Raw genomic sequence first — 16,091 nt, 5'->3', positions numbered from 1 at the left:
AAAGATGAGGCTCCAGATTTGGACTAGTCTCTTCTTCCCTACAGCCCAGGCTTATTCCCTTTACTGAAACTTACAGTTGGGCTTTTGTTGTGTTTATCCTGTCTCAGACTGCTATCCATGACAAACTGTTGCATAGTATATTGATGTCGCACGGATTGGATACAGTTTGCCACTTAAAGTTAAAACGTATCTGATTTTGAATGTATCTGATGATTTTGAATGTATCTGATTATGTTTGTTCCTCCTCCCGTCCAGAACCCCAAGCTATTCCCTTTCTTTTGAATTTTGTAAACTACAATGGAATTATGTGTATGCTAAAAATGCTTCAAGATACCAAAAAGAATACTGATAAAAGTTGCCAATCCCTTAACTTACTATTCCCCGATTTACCTAAAGGTGCAACGGTACCTCCAGTATTTAGGACACATACCAGCTTATAATCGATAGTGATCGCCGGCCATCTTCCAACACAAATCAGGAGATGGCCGGCGATTTCTTAAAAGCGGCAAAATCGGTGTAATCGAAAGCGGCATTTTTGACAACATCGCCGCTTTCACATTGCTTCGCCGGCGAAAGTTCAAGGGGGCGTGTCAGTAGATTAGCGAAGGCGGGACATGGGTGGGCATGGGCGCGGCTACCAGATGGCCGGCTTTCGCCGATAATGGAAAAAAAAAGTGGCATTAAGCAGTATTTCGCCGGCTTTACTTGGTCCTTTTATTTTCACGACCAAGCCTCAAAAATGTGCCCCAGATGACCACTGGAGGGAATGGGGGATGACCTCCCCATACTCCCCCAGTGGTCACCAATCCCCTTCCAAACTAAAAAAATAAAACTAAAAACCTTTTTTTCCAGCCTGTATGGCAGCCTCAAATGCCGTACCCACCTCCATGACAGCAGAATGTGTTGTATCCTCCGACACCCTTTCCCTGGTTGCAATGTGGCTCTCGGGTGAGTGTGACACCTTTTCTGTTAGGTGCCCTGCAGAGTTACATTAGCAAAGCATTGTGGTGGGTGTAGGGTACTGGGCTCTACTCCCATGGTGCTTTCCCCCCCTGCTAACTGGGTCAGAGTGTGCCCTGTTTTGTTTCCTGTTATAGTCCATGCGGTAGTGGCCATTTTTGTAAGCCAGTTTTGGTTCCCTTTCCTGTGTTACCCATGTTAGAGAACGTAGTTCTTACCTTGAATGGTGCTGAAAGAGGGCATTGTACACCATTGTGCCAGCTCTGACCTACTGCTAATCTTAGTACCAGGGGACTCTTTGCCAGTGGGGCACAACCTCTGATCTGCACTTAACTGTGAGTAAACGTAGTTATTTCAAGAAAGGACTTTTTCAGAAAGATTAGTCTTCAGGTGTGAACTGGTGTGCCAAAGTTATACAGCAGCAATAAGTCCTAGAGGCTGTATGCAGGTCCCTGGAGCAAATTTAGTGGGTGCAGTACATTTGTGGGTAGTGGATTTGGGGGGCTCAGCTCCCAAAGTAAGGGAGCTATGCACGTGGGAGCTTTTCTGAAGTCCACCGCAGTGACCCCTAGGGTGGCTGGTTGGTGTCCTGGCATGTCAGGGGGACCAGTGCACTAAAAATGCTCGCTCCTCCCACGGCCAAATGCCTTGAATTTGGCCGGGGTTTGAGATGGCCGACATAACTTTCCATTATCGCTGAAAAACAAACCCGGCCATCTCAAACCCGGCGAACTCCATGGCATTTGGCCGGGCTAAACCGTATTATCGAAAAAAAAGATGGCCGGCCATCTTTTTCAATAATATGGTTCCAGCCAGCTGTAGCGCCGCCACCAACATAGATGGCCGGCGACGTTCAATTATGCCCCTCATACTCTCTGTATTTGACATATGTTTGGTAAGAAAGAAAAAGAGTTAAAAATCCCTATTTTGTAGGAAACTTGTCCCAATGTAATTCACCTTGACTTTTCAGACTTTTCTCTGAAAAGCAGGTGTATGGTGGTACTGTGGGACTAGAACTCTATACCCGACCTTACCCTTTCACTGGCAGAGACAATGTGCTCTGATTCAGTTAGTAGTTCCAATCACTATAGCATCTCAACACAGTAATAAACTAGTTCCCTCTAGAGGTATACGGGAATTCCCCAGTTCATTTAATGATAGAATTTATATTCTATAGGTGTACCAAGGGGAGGGGGTGCCAGATGAATTCAAAGCCCGTAATCAGATTGCTGCAGGTTTTGAATCCTCATGATTTTGGTGGTCTAGTAGTAATAAGAATGATGACTGAATTAATTACATTTATTATAACCAAACCCTTACATGGTCTTATTACCCTAGCTGAATGGTCAGAAATTCAGGTGTTGATACCACCTGGATTGGGTGGATGGACAATGTCTTTGGGAAATGGAAGACTTTAATACTTTCTGGTTTTTAACCACATTCATAATTGTCATTGCTGTATTTGTACTTCTTGGCTGTTGTGTGAAACTCTATATTAGAAGTTTAGTAGAACAATTAATTGAAACTGCTTTGAGCAAGAGAGAACCTACAGAACAGGCTTATGCTCTGTATGGATGGAATCTGGCCCATTCTGGTATAAACTTGTTACACAATAATGTACACAACAGGTTTTGGAACTAAGCCCTTCAATTACAGGAGGATCTTACAAGACTAGAGGATTGGGCAAAGGCAGATGCATTTTAATATCGATGAGTGCTTGGTGATGCTTATAAGGAAAAATTAATCCCAATTGTAGGTACCCGAGACTGGGTTCCGTATTGAGTCAACACCCAGAAAAAGGATCTTAACATTGCTCTATGGCTTTCAAAAGAAGTAGATTTCCACATAAGTGTAAAAGAAACGGTGCACTGTGAAGGAGTAGCCTCGTGGTTAGTGCAGCGGACTTTGATCCTGGGGAACTGGGTTTGATTCCCACTGCAGTTGCTTGTGATTCTGGGCAAGTCACTTAACCCTCCATTGCCCCAGGTACAAATAAGTACCTGTATATACTATGTAAACCGCTTTGAATGTAGTTGCAAAAACCACAGAAAGGCGGTATATCAAGTCCCATTCCCATAATGCCCTGAGGAAGCGACAGAGGCAAAACAGTGGCCATTCAACTGTCAAATGTACAGAGAGCTTCTTGGAAACGTAAAGAGAAAATTTGCACCATTTTCTTTTGCACAATAATAGATAAAATGAAAACATTTTTTTCATCAATATAAGGAGGCTTTTATGACCATTGTTTTTAAACTAAAATCTGGAGAAAGTTATATTTCCATGGGACTGACAATGGATGTATTTTCCTCCTTTTATTAGAAATCTGTAAATAGATTTTTCCATATTGTTCATATGAAAGGAATCGTGGATTTTTGGTTGTGGTTAAGGTACAAAGAAGAGCAACCAAAATGTTTAAGGGGATGGAATGACTCGTATGAGAAAAGGTTAAAGGCTCTTTGGTATTTGACCAACAACAAGACTTAATTGTGTTAAAACAATGACCATGAAAGAAAATATTGTGTCAGTGTAGAGAGAAGAGGCTTTTGTTCAGGCCTCTAGTGAACTCTGTGTATCATTAAATTTCCACTTGTCCCCTCTCTTCCACCTACAAAAATGAAAATGTTTACAAAATATTATGACCACTGTTTTGAAAGTTTCACTTTTCTCGTTCTCCATTGGCAAGGACTTTTTATTTACCCCAGGCCAAAAAGAAGCAAAGGGTTTGGGACAGCTGGTTCAATTGACTATGGATATATAGAGAGTTGCATGGGGACAGAATTTTCACCCATACCCACCAAGATCCATTCCATCCCCACCTGTAACCGCAGGAGTCAACACTATTTGCTTGTAGCCCTCTGTGTCCTCTCAACCCCAACAGCCTCCTGTGTTTTTTGAATGGTATTCACTATTCAACCAATAAGTGTTCCAAGCCTCAGTCTGGTGTTCCAGCTGCTTCTGTGGGCATTCCAAGCCTCTTTTTGGCACTCCAAATGCCTCTCTCAGTGCATTCCAAGCCTCATTCTGGAGTCATCAGAGATTTTGACTACACTCCCATGAGAATCCCACTGCAATTTTCTTCCATCCACATGGGAATCCTGTGGCAATTTCGTCCATACCTGTGGGAATCCCGCAATCCCCATTTCCGTTCAGCTCTCTAGTCCGGTTCTGATGGAGATTCTGGAGGGTTCTGATTCTAGACAAGTTTTCTTTTGTGTCTCTTGAATCCAGGATCCAGACAGGAATTAGTTAGTGAGGATGTTCTTTAGGGCATAGAATTGGTAAATTGGGTCTTCCCAGATGTTGCTAAATCCACTCAGAAGAGATGGAAATAGTTTCTTTTGCTGAGGCCAGGTGTTTTGCACCCCTTATCAATGTTTAATTAAGTGTCAGGAGGTCAGATATGCCTTTTTTTTTAACCTCAACAATTATCACCATTTCTTAATACCAAATTAGCTGAGGCTCAATCTTAGTCTGCGGTTTCTTTTGTATATAGGAGATTATCTACACACATGAATATTCTTATCACTCTATATTTTATTTATTTACAGGCACTTTATATACTGTATATCGCACAATTGTGCACCTGGGCAGTTTACAATGGAAAGAAATTGAGAAAAAGAAGAAAAAGTGAGAGAGAAAAGTAGAGCCTCATAAGCAAGATAGGAGGTTAGAAGGAGGGGGGGGGGGGGGGAGTTTATAAAGGATCATAGCCTCTTTGAAACAGCCAGATTTTTGAGTTTCACGTTCTGTTTTGAAAAGGAAAGTTCAGTTCTAATGTTGAGCAGTAACTTATTCTACAAAAAAGAGCCAGCATAGGAGAAAGTGTGGTGGGTGACATCAAGACGGAGTAGGGTGTGGGTGGGAAGACTGAAGGGACCGAGTAGTGAAGGAAGCAAGAATCTAGATATGTAGTCTGGAGCAGAGGGTGAGAAGTATAATCTTAATTGTAACAGAAAGAGGTAACCAGTGTTCAACAATCGAGTAGGGTGACATGGTCAAAGCAGGGGGAGTTGTGAACAACTACTGACTAAACAAGTTGTAGCCATTTGAGGAAGGAAATTGGGAGACCTGCACAGAGAGAGCTGTGGTTGGCCGAGCGTGAGATTTAGGATTTGCTCAGGGAAATTTCCTTTTGATTTGTGCATTGGATTCTCCCATAAACCTATTTAATTGTGGATGTCAGATAAAGTATTGCATGATTTTATTTTTATCTCTTCGCTTGCTGAGCTGTTTTTGTTTCTTCTGATTTCCTCTTTTGCTGTAGTAAGTGATTTTGCTTGTGGTATATATTGTAAAATTCTGGAAATATAAAATAAAAACATTGCAGCTGCCGAAACATCCTCTGACTTAAGAAAATTGACAAACCTCAAATTGCACTTTTTCAAGTTGACTTTCAAGCTTATTTTCGAAAGAGAAGGACGCCCATCTTTCGACACAAATCAGGAGATGGGCGTCGTCCTCGCAAGGTTATCCAAATCGGCATAATGGAATATGTTGATCATCTGGCGGGAGGGACATGGTAATGCCTTCAAGCTGTCTTCAGCATACTGCCCTAGTTCAATATTGCATCCTCAGCCATCCCCGTAGAACTCACCAAGGGTAGGCTGTTAGTAGTCTTTCCTCATTCTGTCATTCCTTAGCCTCTGCAATTGCTTCTTCCACAGCTTCCTGAACAGACATGCCATCTCACCAAGCTGACTTACTACCCCAGCTACAACTGGGCCAATGGTGCTCCTTCATGGTTTTGGCTCAGGGAAGCAATCGTACTTTGGTGCTCAGAGTCACAACCAGTGCTGAAAGAGATTGCCTCTAAGCCTGCTTTGGCTGTACCTGATATCTGCACTCCAAATCTAGAGCCTACAGATTTGAGTAATGAACTTCTGTCTTGTAGATATGGGCTCCAGGGGATAAGCCGTTCCTTAACTTTTTGCTTCACCATTACTTTGAAGACGGATAGAAAATGTAGGGAAAAAATCTTATGAAGCCACTGCCATCTTAGATTCTCTGTACTTACTAGTGAATGTTTCTTTGGAACTTTAGTACTCTTGTGACCTCAGGTGCTTAACTTGAAAGGTCATATTTCTGGTGCCAGTAACTTCAGTGGTCACCAACCTGTGCTCAGGACATACCCAGGCAGGCAGATCTTCAGGATACCCACGATGAATATGCTTGAGTGAGATTTGCATGCATTAGAGGGTAGGCATGCACATTTATCTCATGCTGGAAGAAGACGGGTGAGGGTAGATGAGATAGAGATCTATAAAATCATGACTGTAGTGTAAAAGGTAAACATGAATCAATTTGCTATTTCAAAGGGTAGAAAGACTAGGAGACATGCCATGAATTTACAAATTAGTACATTTAAAACACATAGGAGAAAATATATGTCCATTCATTGGATAGCTGGACTGTGGAACCCATTGCCAGATGATGTGGTAAAAGCAGTTAGCATAGCTGGGTAAAAGGTTGGGACAAATTCCTGGAGGAAAGTCCGTAATCCATTATTAAGGTAGACCTAGGGAAAGCCACAACTTATCCCTGGTAGTAAGTAGCAAAGAAAGTATCTACTTTGGGGATCCTGACAAGTACTTCTGACCTGGATTGGCATCTGATAGAAACAGCATAGTGAGCTTCATGGACCTTTGGTCTAAGCCGGTATAGCAATTTGTTCTTATGCTTTTAAAATGTTGCAGTGTAAACATTCATTACTCTTCTGTCATCCGTTCATTCCCCTTCCCTCAACGTTCATCCGTAGTATAGCGGCTTGCCTTTTGACTTGATCTCTCCATCATGCCTGGAGGGATGGGGCAGGAGGTGTTTGCATTTTATATGCTGAAATCCATTTATTTATTTTTTAACAGAGGTAAGCGTGCAGCAGAGAACTGTGCCCTCGGCAGTATTTGGAAGTCTAAAGGATGACTGAATTGCTCTTTCCTGTGGGAGAGAGGAGAAACCAGAGCCTTGGCTGGCAGTGGCAATATTGTTGCATCTTCAACATGGCTTTGAATATATATTTTTATCTCACTTTGTTATATTTTTGTAACAGTTTTCTTGTTTCCTCTTGTTGTTATCATAAAATGTTTACAAATGTGTACAAGTTCAGCCCAAGTCTGTAAATCTATCATGCATACACATGCTTATATATATCGGTACCATTCACCTGTGCTGAAGCTCAATAAACCAAAGAGCACAAAGAATAAAATGTCCATTCTTATTATTAGCTTTCTTTTCTAGGAACACATTTGGTTCATTGTTCATGTTTCAGTGGCCTGGGTTTTTGTTCTGTCCCTTTTGTTTTTGCTGCGTGGTTAGGTATTTTTTTGTTCACACGTGAGCAGTAGGCTATAGTGGGGGCTGATATTCTGTGGGGTGTCTTCTCATATGCACATGTATATGTGCATACATACATATATTTATATATACTTTCTTTCATACCCACTTTCCCAAATGCATTCAGATGCTAGACCACATCTGGAGTCACTGTTTCTGGAAAACCCAGCACTGGACACTGGATTGCATTCAGAGTCTCAGGCAAAAAATAGCACTAGACATGATAGAAAGTCTGGATAGCTATACTACAAATGAACAAAATCTATATACAAAAAGTTACAGTATGAGGGCATTTGGCACTTCCCTAATGCCTTGAATCTCCCCTTGAAGCATATTTTGGCAACAAATAAAAATAGAGGCATGATCCAATAAAACAAAATACAGAGGTATAAAAGAGTTGGATAAAACACAATCCAGCACAGTATGGTAAAAGTCACCTTTATTCAAACAAGACTGATGTAGCCATGTTTCGGCTTGCATTGGGGCATAAACAATGATCCTATAGCTTCAGGTAGCAAAATTATATCTGACTGGTGTATCCCAATAATCACTTATGAAGACTGGTGTCAAGCCACAGGATAATAAAACTCCTTGTCACTGAAGCCTAACATTTTTTTGGCAGTCCTATGGCCCTGGAGGATGTCATGCGAAAGATAGTTGAGTAAACAATATACAAATAAAATGGATAAATCAGTAAAAAATTTGTATTAAAAGAATATATATATAATTTTTTTTTTAAACCCACATATGTTTTGGACAAAGGCTGCATAAGGGGCATACATATAAGAAGACAATCATAAAATCAGATGATGTAACATATCTACAAGGAAGTAATAAAAAAATACAAAATTTGTTAAAAATCATCTTCATAGCATTCATTACAATTGAAGAACACAGACTGTGAAAAGGGAATTTTATTAAGCAAGAAATCACATACCAGATATCAATTATGCACCACAGTAAAAAGGATTTTTAAAATTTTGGTACCTCTATCAATGGTGCATCTAAAACTGTAACATACAATAGAAAATATACATAAATAAAAGAGGAAAGGTTAAAATACTTTTGTGTAATACCTTCCTTATATCTAGCCAAAGGAAGCAGGCCTTGCTGCAAATGCGTTACTCAACCCACAGCGAGCCAATCTAAAAACAAATGTGAGTATTAGTATAACATTTATAAAACATTTGAAAACAGGCTTTACATAGAATCCAAATAACAAACTATGCCTGTTTCAATACATTTCTATGGAATAGCAGTGTTTATTTCAGCACACTGATCTCATATAGCAAAGCTACTTGCACAATATAACTAAATATGATCATCAAAACTATTTATTTAACCCACAATACTTGAAAGACTTACTTGCCCCCCCTCTATTGGCTTATTTATCTTCTGTATTATCATCCCATAGTACCAGGGCATGGGGGACTGCCTTGGATGTTGCCTGCAGTGGTGGTACCTGTGCTGCTAGCCATCTTCTGTGAGCCTCCCTTTTTCCTCCTCTGCCTCGCCTTCCTCTTCATGTGCTGTAGAGGGGGGAACTGGAGGTTGGAGCCCTGCATCAGCTGTTGAGACAAAAGAGCATGAACTCTGTAAAGGCAGCCCATTCAATGTATTTCAGTGGAGAATTACAGCCTGTGTACAATAAAAATCTAGACAATCAGGGATATTTACCACTAGACCTGCTGAGGTTTCCTTGGATACTATTTGGCTTGCTATTGCAGATTTAGGGAAAACACTACCTGTTGTAAATGATTTAAAACTTCAAATAAATGGTTTGGAAGCTACAGTTAAGAAGCATGAAGATTTGGATACTATTTAAGCTTTTCTTGGTAAACTAGACAATATGGAACAGTCTTTAATGCAAAATATACAGGCTACAGTGGTGTCAAAAGATGTATTAGCAATATGTTCTAAAGATGGCTCTTAGGCCTCTGAACTTTCCAAAGAACCAGGAGTATTACCCAAAGAAATGTTTAAAAGATAATAGAGACTCAGAAACTATCTGAAGATTTATTTTGCTACATTGTTAGTAACAAAATAGATAGATTGTTGAAATGACAGTTCTGTACCATTCAGAATTTTGTTATGGAGAAGAAGAAAAAAAAAAAACATATATATATATATATATATATATATATATATATATATATATATATTATTGTACCATTCAGATTTTTTTTAGGGAGAAGGGAAGAAGAATTGGGTGCAAAAATGTATCTGAAATTCCCCTGTAAATGTGTTATGATTTTGTCTTCAGTGAAATGTCTTATGGGAGCCTATTCATTTGATTATTTTGGGCCCTCTGTAACATCTCTCCCCATTGGGGGTTTGTAGAAACAGGGGAGTTGAATTGAAAATAATCCACATACTTGGATTATTTTCTTCTGATAGTTATTTAATATTTCTTTTCTATATAATATGAGATATGGTACTCCCAATATTATGGAACTGAACAAATTCCCCCCCACCCCCCCTTTTACAAAGCCATACTAGCAGCTGCTGGTGCAGTAATGCCGACACAGCCCATTCAAACTTGCGTGATTTAATTGTTGAAATTCCATAACATTTTTTAAACAAATCTAGAAAATGATGGCAGATTAAGATCAGACTATCCAGTCTGCCTATTCTCACCAGCTACTTAAACTCTTTCTTCTCCCTTAAAGATCCTCTGTGCTCATCTTATGAGTTCTTAATTTGCATATTGTCCATCACCTCCATTGGGAGGGTGTTCAATGCATCCCCTACCTTTCCATAAAGAAATATTCCCTTAGGTTACTCCTGAATCTACCCTCTCATCATAATCCTGTGATGGACCCCTCCTCCTCTTTGCAAAGCTTCCTTTCAATGGAAAGAGGTGCCCTGCCCTGTTACCGCAATAGCCAAGCTACAAGTTCTCTGAACCCTGAAAAGCTAAGGTAAGCTTTCAGCTAAAATTTATATTAATTTAGGAACTTAAGTTATGCTATCCACATGTGCGTGCTGTTACATTTTTCACATATGATACATATTCAATGTCCATAATGCAGTGTACTACTTATTTTTGCATTTCTTGACTTTTAAGCCAACAACCTTTTTTAAAAAATGAGTAATATTTCTTTGAGAACAAGCAAAACAATGATTCTTACATCTGGGTGACGCAGTGCAGACGCTACCCAGCATTCTGTGCCTAAGAAGCTTTTGGCAGTGTCCCACAACACATGCTTTCCTGCCCAACATAAGTGCATGGGACCATCAGTCATTTGTTTTCTGTGGAGCAAAGAGACAGAGCTTCTTCATCTCTTCTCAGCGCATCAAACATTTTTGCTTTTTTTATTTTCTTCAGTGCTTTCCCTTCTGTTAATTTTTCTTCCTTTCTCCTTCCCCTGTCGTTCCTTTGTATTTTTTTTACAAATTTTATATGCAGATATAAGTTGTTGGGTTTATTTCTTTATTTTTGGTAGCTCTTTGGGCCTCCTTAGACCAGATCCCCGGTCAGGATACATAGAAACATGACGGCAGAAAAAGGCCTTATGACCCAACCAGTCTGCCCATCCTCTGCAACCCCTAATTCTTCCTAAGCAATCCCACATGCTTATCCCATGCCTTTTTAAATTCTGGAACAGTCCTCAACTCCACAACCGCCACCGGGAAGCCATTCCATGCCTCCGCCCCCCTGTCTGTGAAATAGTACTTCCTTAGATTACTCCTAAGCCTATTCCCTCTTAACTTTGTCATATGCCCCCTCATTCCAGAGCTGTCCTTCATTTGAAAAGGGCTCTCTTCCTGTACATAAATGCCTTTGAGATATTTAAATGTCTCTATCATGTCTCCTCTCTCCCAGCGTATACATGTTGAGGTTCATAAGCCTGTCCCTATAACTTTTGCGTTCAAGACCGCTTACTAATTTTGTAGCCGCCCTCTGGACCGACTCCATCCTGTTTATATCTTTCTGTAGGTGCGGTCTCCAGAACTGCACACAGTACTCCAAATGGGGCCTCACTAGAGACTTATACAATGGCACTATCACCTCCTTTTTCCTGCTGGTCATGCCTCTCTTTATGCACCCTAGCATTCTTCTGGCTTTGACTGTCGCATTTTCTACCTGTTTGGAAGCTTTAAGGTCATCAGACACAATCACCCCCAAGTCCCGCTCTTCCTTCGTACACTGAAGCACTTCACCCCCTATACTGTACCGTTCCCTCAGATTCTTGCGACCCAAGCGCATGACCCTGCATTTTTGGGGATTAAACCTTGGTTGCCAAATAATCGGTCCATTCCTCCAGCTTTGCTAGGTCCTGCCTCATATCATTCACACCCTCCAGGGTGTCCACACTGTTGCAGAGTTTAGTATCATCCACAAAGAGACAGACCTTACCAGACAGCCCTTCCACAGTATCGCTCACAAAGACGTTAAAAAGAGCCGGCCCTAGGATCGATCCCTGTGGTACTCCACTGACGACATCCTTTTCTTCAGAGCAAGCTCCATTTACCACTACCCTCTGCCTCCTACCATTCAACCAATTTTCAACCCAATCAGTTACTCTATATCCCATATAGAGGGCACTCAATTTATTTATCAGTCGCCTATGTGGAACCGTGTCAAAAGCTTTGCTGAAATCCAACTAAACCACATCAAGCGCCCCTCCCACATCCAACTGTTTGGTCACCCAGTCGAAGAAGACTGTCAGATTCGTCTGACACGACCTGCCATTAGTGAAGCCATGCTGCCTCAGGTCCCGCATTCCATTTAGTTCAAGAAATCTCACAATCCTCCTCTTTACACGCGTTTCCATTAGCTTACTTACCACCGAGGTCAGACTGACAGGTTTGTAATTCCCAACCCCCTTCTTACTTCCACTCATGCAAAGGAACCACATCTGCCCTTCTCCAGTCCACCGGTACCACTCCAGTTTCTAAAGAAGCATTGAAGAGGTCCGTCAGTGGAGCCGACAGAAATTTTCCGAGTTCCTTAAGCACCGTCAGGTGTATCCCATCTGGCCCCATCACTCTGTCTACTTTTAGTTTGGCAAGCTCCTCACGAACACAGTCCTCCGTAAACGGGTCTTGGTCTATCATACATCCATCCCCTTTAGCCTTTGTTTTCTACAGCCCTACCCCGGGTCTTTCATTTGTGAACACAGAGCTAAAATAATTGTTAAGCAGTTCAGCTTTATCCTTATCTTCCACATATTTCTCTCCCTCAACTTTGAGCCTCACAATGCTATAATGACACTTCCTCTTGTCACTAAGATATCTGAAAAAGGTCTTATCCTCCAATTTTACTGTATTAGCTATCTTTTCCTCCATTTGCCACTTTGCATTCCTAATAGCTTTTCCAACTTCTCTTCGCTTATTCAAGTATTCTTTCCTGACTTCATCTTTCTGAGTCTTATAATGTGCAAAGGCTAACCTCCTTACCCTTATCTTTTCAGCTACTGCATTTGAGTACCAGAGAGGCCTTTTTTCCCCTCTTACTTTTATGTAATTTTCTAACATAAAGGTTAGTTGCCTTTAATATAGCTCCTTCCAGTCTTGCCAATTGCTGTTCTACCTCCTTCAGCTGTTCCTATCCCGCTAACTGTTCCTTGAGAAATTCCCCATCTCGGCAAAGTTAGTTCCTTTGAAATCCAGGACCTCCAATCTCGAATGAGCCCTCTCTTCTGTTTTAGTATTGAACCATACCATACGATGATCACTAGATGCCAAATGGTCTGCCACCTTGATGTCAGAAATGTACTCTCCATTCGTAAGCACCAGGGCCAGAACAGCTCCATCCTGCGTCAGTTCCGTTACCCACTGCTGGAGCAATTCTTCTTCTAGGGAATCTAAGATCTCTTTGCTTCTAGACGACCCCGCAGCCGGGACACCCTAATCCACATCCGGCATATTGAAGTCACCTATCAGTAGTGCTTCCCTTTCCTAGCTATCTTGCGGATGTCTTCAATTAAGTCCCTGTCCATTTCCTCCAACTGTGAGGGTGGTCTGTATATCACTCTGATATAGATACATTTTCCTTTCCTTCTTTTCAGTTTAACCCACAGTGCTTCTGCCATACCCCACCCAGTCTGCCCAACAAGATAAACTCATATGTGCTACTTTTTGTGTATACCTTGATTTGTACCTATCCTCTTCAGGGCACAGACCATATAAGTCTGCAGTTCTGTCACTTGGATATCATTCTTAGCATATAATGAAGTAGTCTGGTGCTTACAACATGGAACCAGGTTGCACTAAAATCATTTAACTTACTTTTGTCTTTATACTTGGAGTCACAGATGCCTTTGTGGTGCATGATGCTTATGTTAGAGTGCTGCTCATCCATCTGAACTTCCTGGATGTGGCTCAACAGGTTAAAGAATTCTTCTTCCTCAGGTGAAATTTCCTGCTACAGAAAGCAGAATGTGTAAGAAACTTATGAGAGAAGCCAAGGACAACATAACCTGAAAAAAACATTGAAGAGTATGTCAGTGTAAAGAGATGCAATCAGAGGTACTACTGAACATCACTGTGACCACTGACCACCACGTAGTAATAGTAATTGGTATGTTTCTATACTATAATTACCAATTAATTGGCTCATCACAGATGCACTCGATCTGCAGCCCCTCCCTACCTCTCTACCCTCATCTCCCCTTACGTTCCTACCTGTAACCTCCGCTCTCAAGACAAATCCCTCCTTTCAGTACCCTTCTCCACCACTGCCAACTCCAGGCTCTGCCCTTTCTACCTCGCCTCACCCCATGCGTGGAATAATCTCCCTGAGCCCATATGCCAAGCCCCTTCCCTGCCCATCTTCAATTCCCTGCTAAAAGCCCATCTCTTCAATGTCGCCTTTGGCACCTAACCACTACTCAAGAAATCTAGACTACCCCAACTTGTCATTTTGTCCTTTAGATTGTAAGCTGTCTTGAGCAGGGACTGCCCCTTTTTTGTTAAATTGTACAGCGCTGCGTAACCCTAGTAGTGCTATAGAAATGTCAAGTAGTAGTAGAAGTAAAATTTCATGACTCTGCAAAATTAGACGTCAACCTTGAAGACTAGAAACTAGAGCAGACCATCTAATTATGGCGGTCATTTTAGAAGCTTTAGTTACATAAGAACATGAGTAGCCATACTGGGTCAGACTAGCTGAGGGAGACAGAGAGGTACATACAGGAGGCCTACAAGGACGTTGTAGTGAAGTCCCACCTCCAATCTGGCAAGCCCCTCTGTTGCCTTGGCGGAGGGAGGCCTCCTAAAAGGAGAGCATCACCATGGTGAAACTGGAAGTAATCCTGTAGACAGGACCAGAACACCAGGGAATGCAATATCCTCTTGAACCGAGGATGTGTCTCCAGCAGCTACTGCCCAGGTGGGAAAGGTTTGGACAGCTGTTGTAGTTGGTGATTCGATCATTAGGCATATAGATAGCTGGGTGGTGAGGATCGCCTGGTGACTTGCCTGCCTGGTGCGAAGGTGGCAGACCTCACGCGTCACCTAGATAGGATTTTAGATAGTGCTGGGGAGGAGCCGGCTGTCTTGGTACATATGGGTACCAATGACATAGGAAAATGTGGGAGAGAGGTTCTAGAAGCCAAATTTAGGCTCTTAGGTAGAAAGCGCAAATCCAGAACCTCTAGGGTAGCATTTTCTGAACTGCTACCCATTCCACATGCAGGGCCCAAGAGACAGGCAGAGCTCCGAAGTCTCAATGCGTGAATGAGATGATGGTGCAGGGAGGAGGGCTTTAGATTTGTTAGGAACTGGGCAACATTCTGGGGAAGTGGGAGCCTATTCCGAAAGGATGGGCTCCACCTTAACCAGGGTGGGACAAGGTTGCTGGCATTGGCATTTAAAAAGGAGATAGAGCAGCTTTTAAACTAGAAACTGGGGGAAGGCTGATAATCACTCAAAAGCGCATGGTTCTTGGGAAACCAGGTTTCTCTTTTTCAGAGAACACAGCAGGACTATGGTTGGGCCCAAGACACTGCAGACACCAAGAATGGGTGTCCTTTCCTGAGATAGTCCGATTGCACCGGTTACAGCGCTTGAAGTCACTATGAATCTTTGTGGACATGGACAGAAAATCTTTGCCGGCTAAATCAAACAACTCGATGGTGCCTGAAAAAAGGGGCAAGGCACGGAGAGAAAAAGACCCGGCCGAAGTCAGGACTTAAAAATTCAGCCAGAAGGCACAAAACAAGCTCTCAGACTGGACGAACGAGGAGAGGGCAGAAAACAGCACCTTCTCATGCAAACAAAAAATAGAACTGAGGCGATGGGGCTTGCACTCCACAAAGCTCTGGGGGGTTTTTCCCCATGTATTTTTATTACTTTCAATAAACAACAACAACCATATCTTTCACATAGCATTAAGAGAAACTGTTACATAACAAAAAGAAGCTGCGTATACAAGAGTCTTCGCTTCAATGACTGTTATCCAAGACCCTACCGCATCCCTCTCAACCCTCCCTACCTCTCCCCCTCCCCTGTTTATCCCTCTCAAATTCCACCCCCCCCCCCCTTCTTAATCTATCTGTGCGGTATATCTGATATATTAGGAGAGGATGTCCATTGTTCGTACTGTTCCCATGTTTTATAGTGGATGGTCAACTGTCCCGTGCGTAAGGCGGTGAGTTTAGATAACAAGCAAATATTATCCAATTTGCTTAGGATTGCTTGCAGGTCAGGAAGAGATGGTTGTTTCCATGCTGCTGCTAAGACCAATTTACTCGCTACAAACAGCTGTGCAGCGAATCAATGCACTGACTTCCGCAATCTTGGAGGTCTAGTATGCAAGAGACAATATTCCATTTTCAATGGATAGCTCGTCGCTG

The 16,091-nt window shown here is 42.0% G+C and overlaps 1 protein-coding gene across 1 annotated transcript in view; it reads left to right on the top strand.

The window, feature by feature from the left end:
* The window catches only part of XAB2 (XPA binding protein 2), a 148,665-nt gene extending 141,487 nt beyond the window's left edge, over positions 1-7,178 (top strand). Inside the window, 1 exon segment of the mRNA XM_030197558.1 lies at positions 6,822-7,178. Coding sequence (XP_030053418.1) covers positions 6,822-6,883 — 62 coding nt within the window. The 3' untranslated portion in view covers positions 6,884-7,178.
* Positions 7,179-16,091: the final 8,913 nt, after the last annotated feature.

This window comes from Microcaecilia unicolor, chromosome 3 (assembly GCF_901765095.1).
Source record: "Microcaecilia unicolor chromosome 3, aMicUni1.1, whole genome shotgun sequence".
Lineage (NCBI taxonomy): Eukaryota > Metazoa > Chordata > Amphibia > Gymnophiona > Siphonopidae > Microcaecilia > Microcaecilia unicolor.
This window is presented reverse-complemented; position numbering and strand designations above follow the sequence as displayed.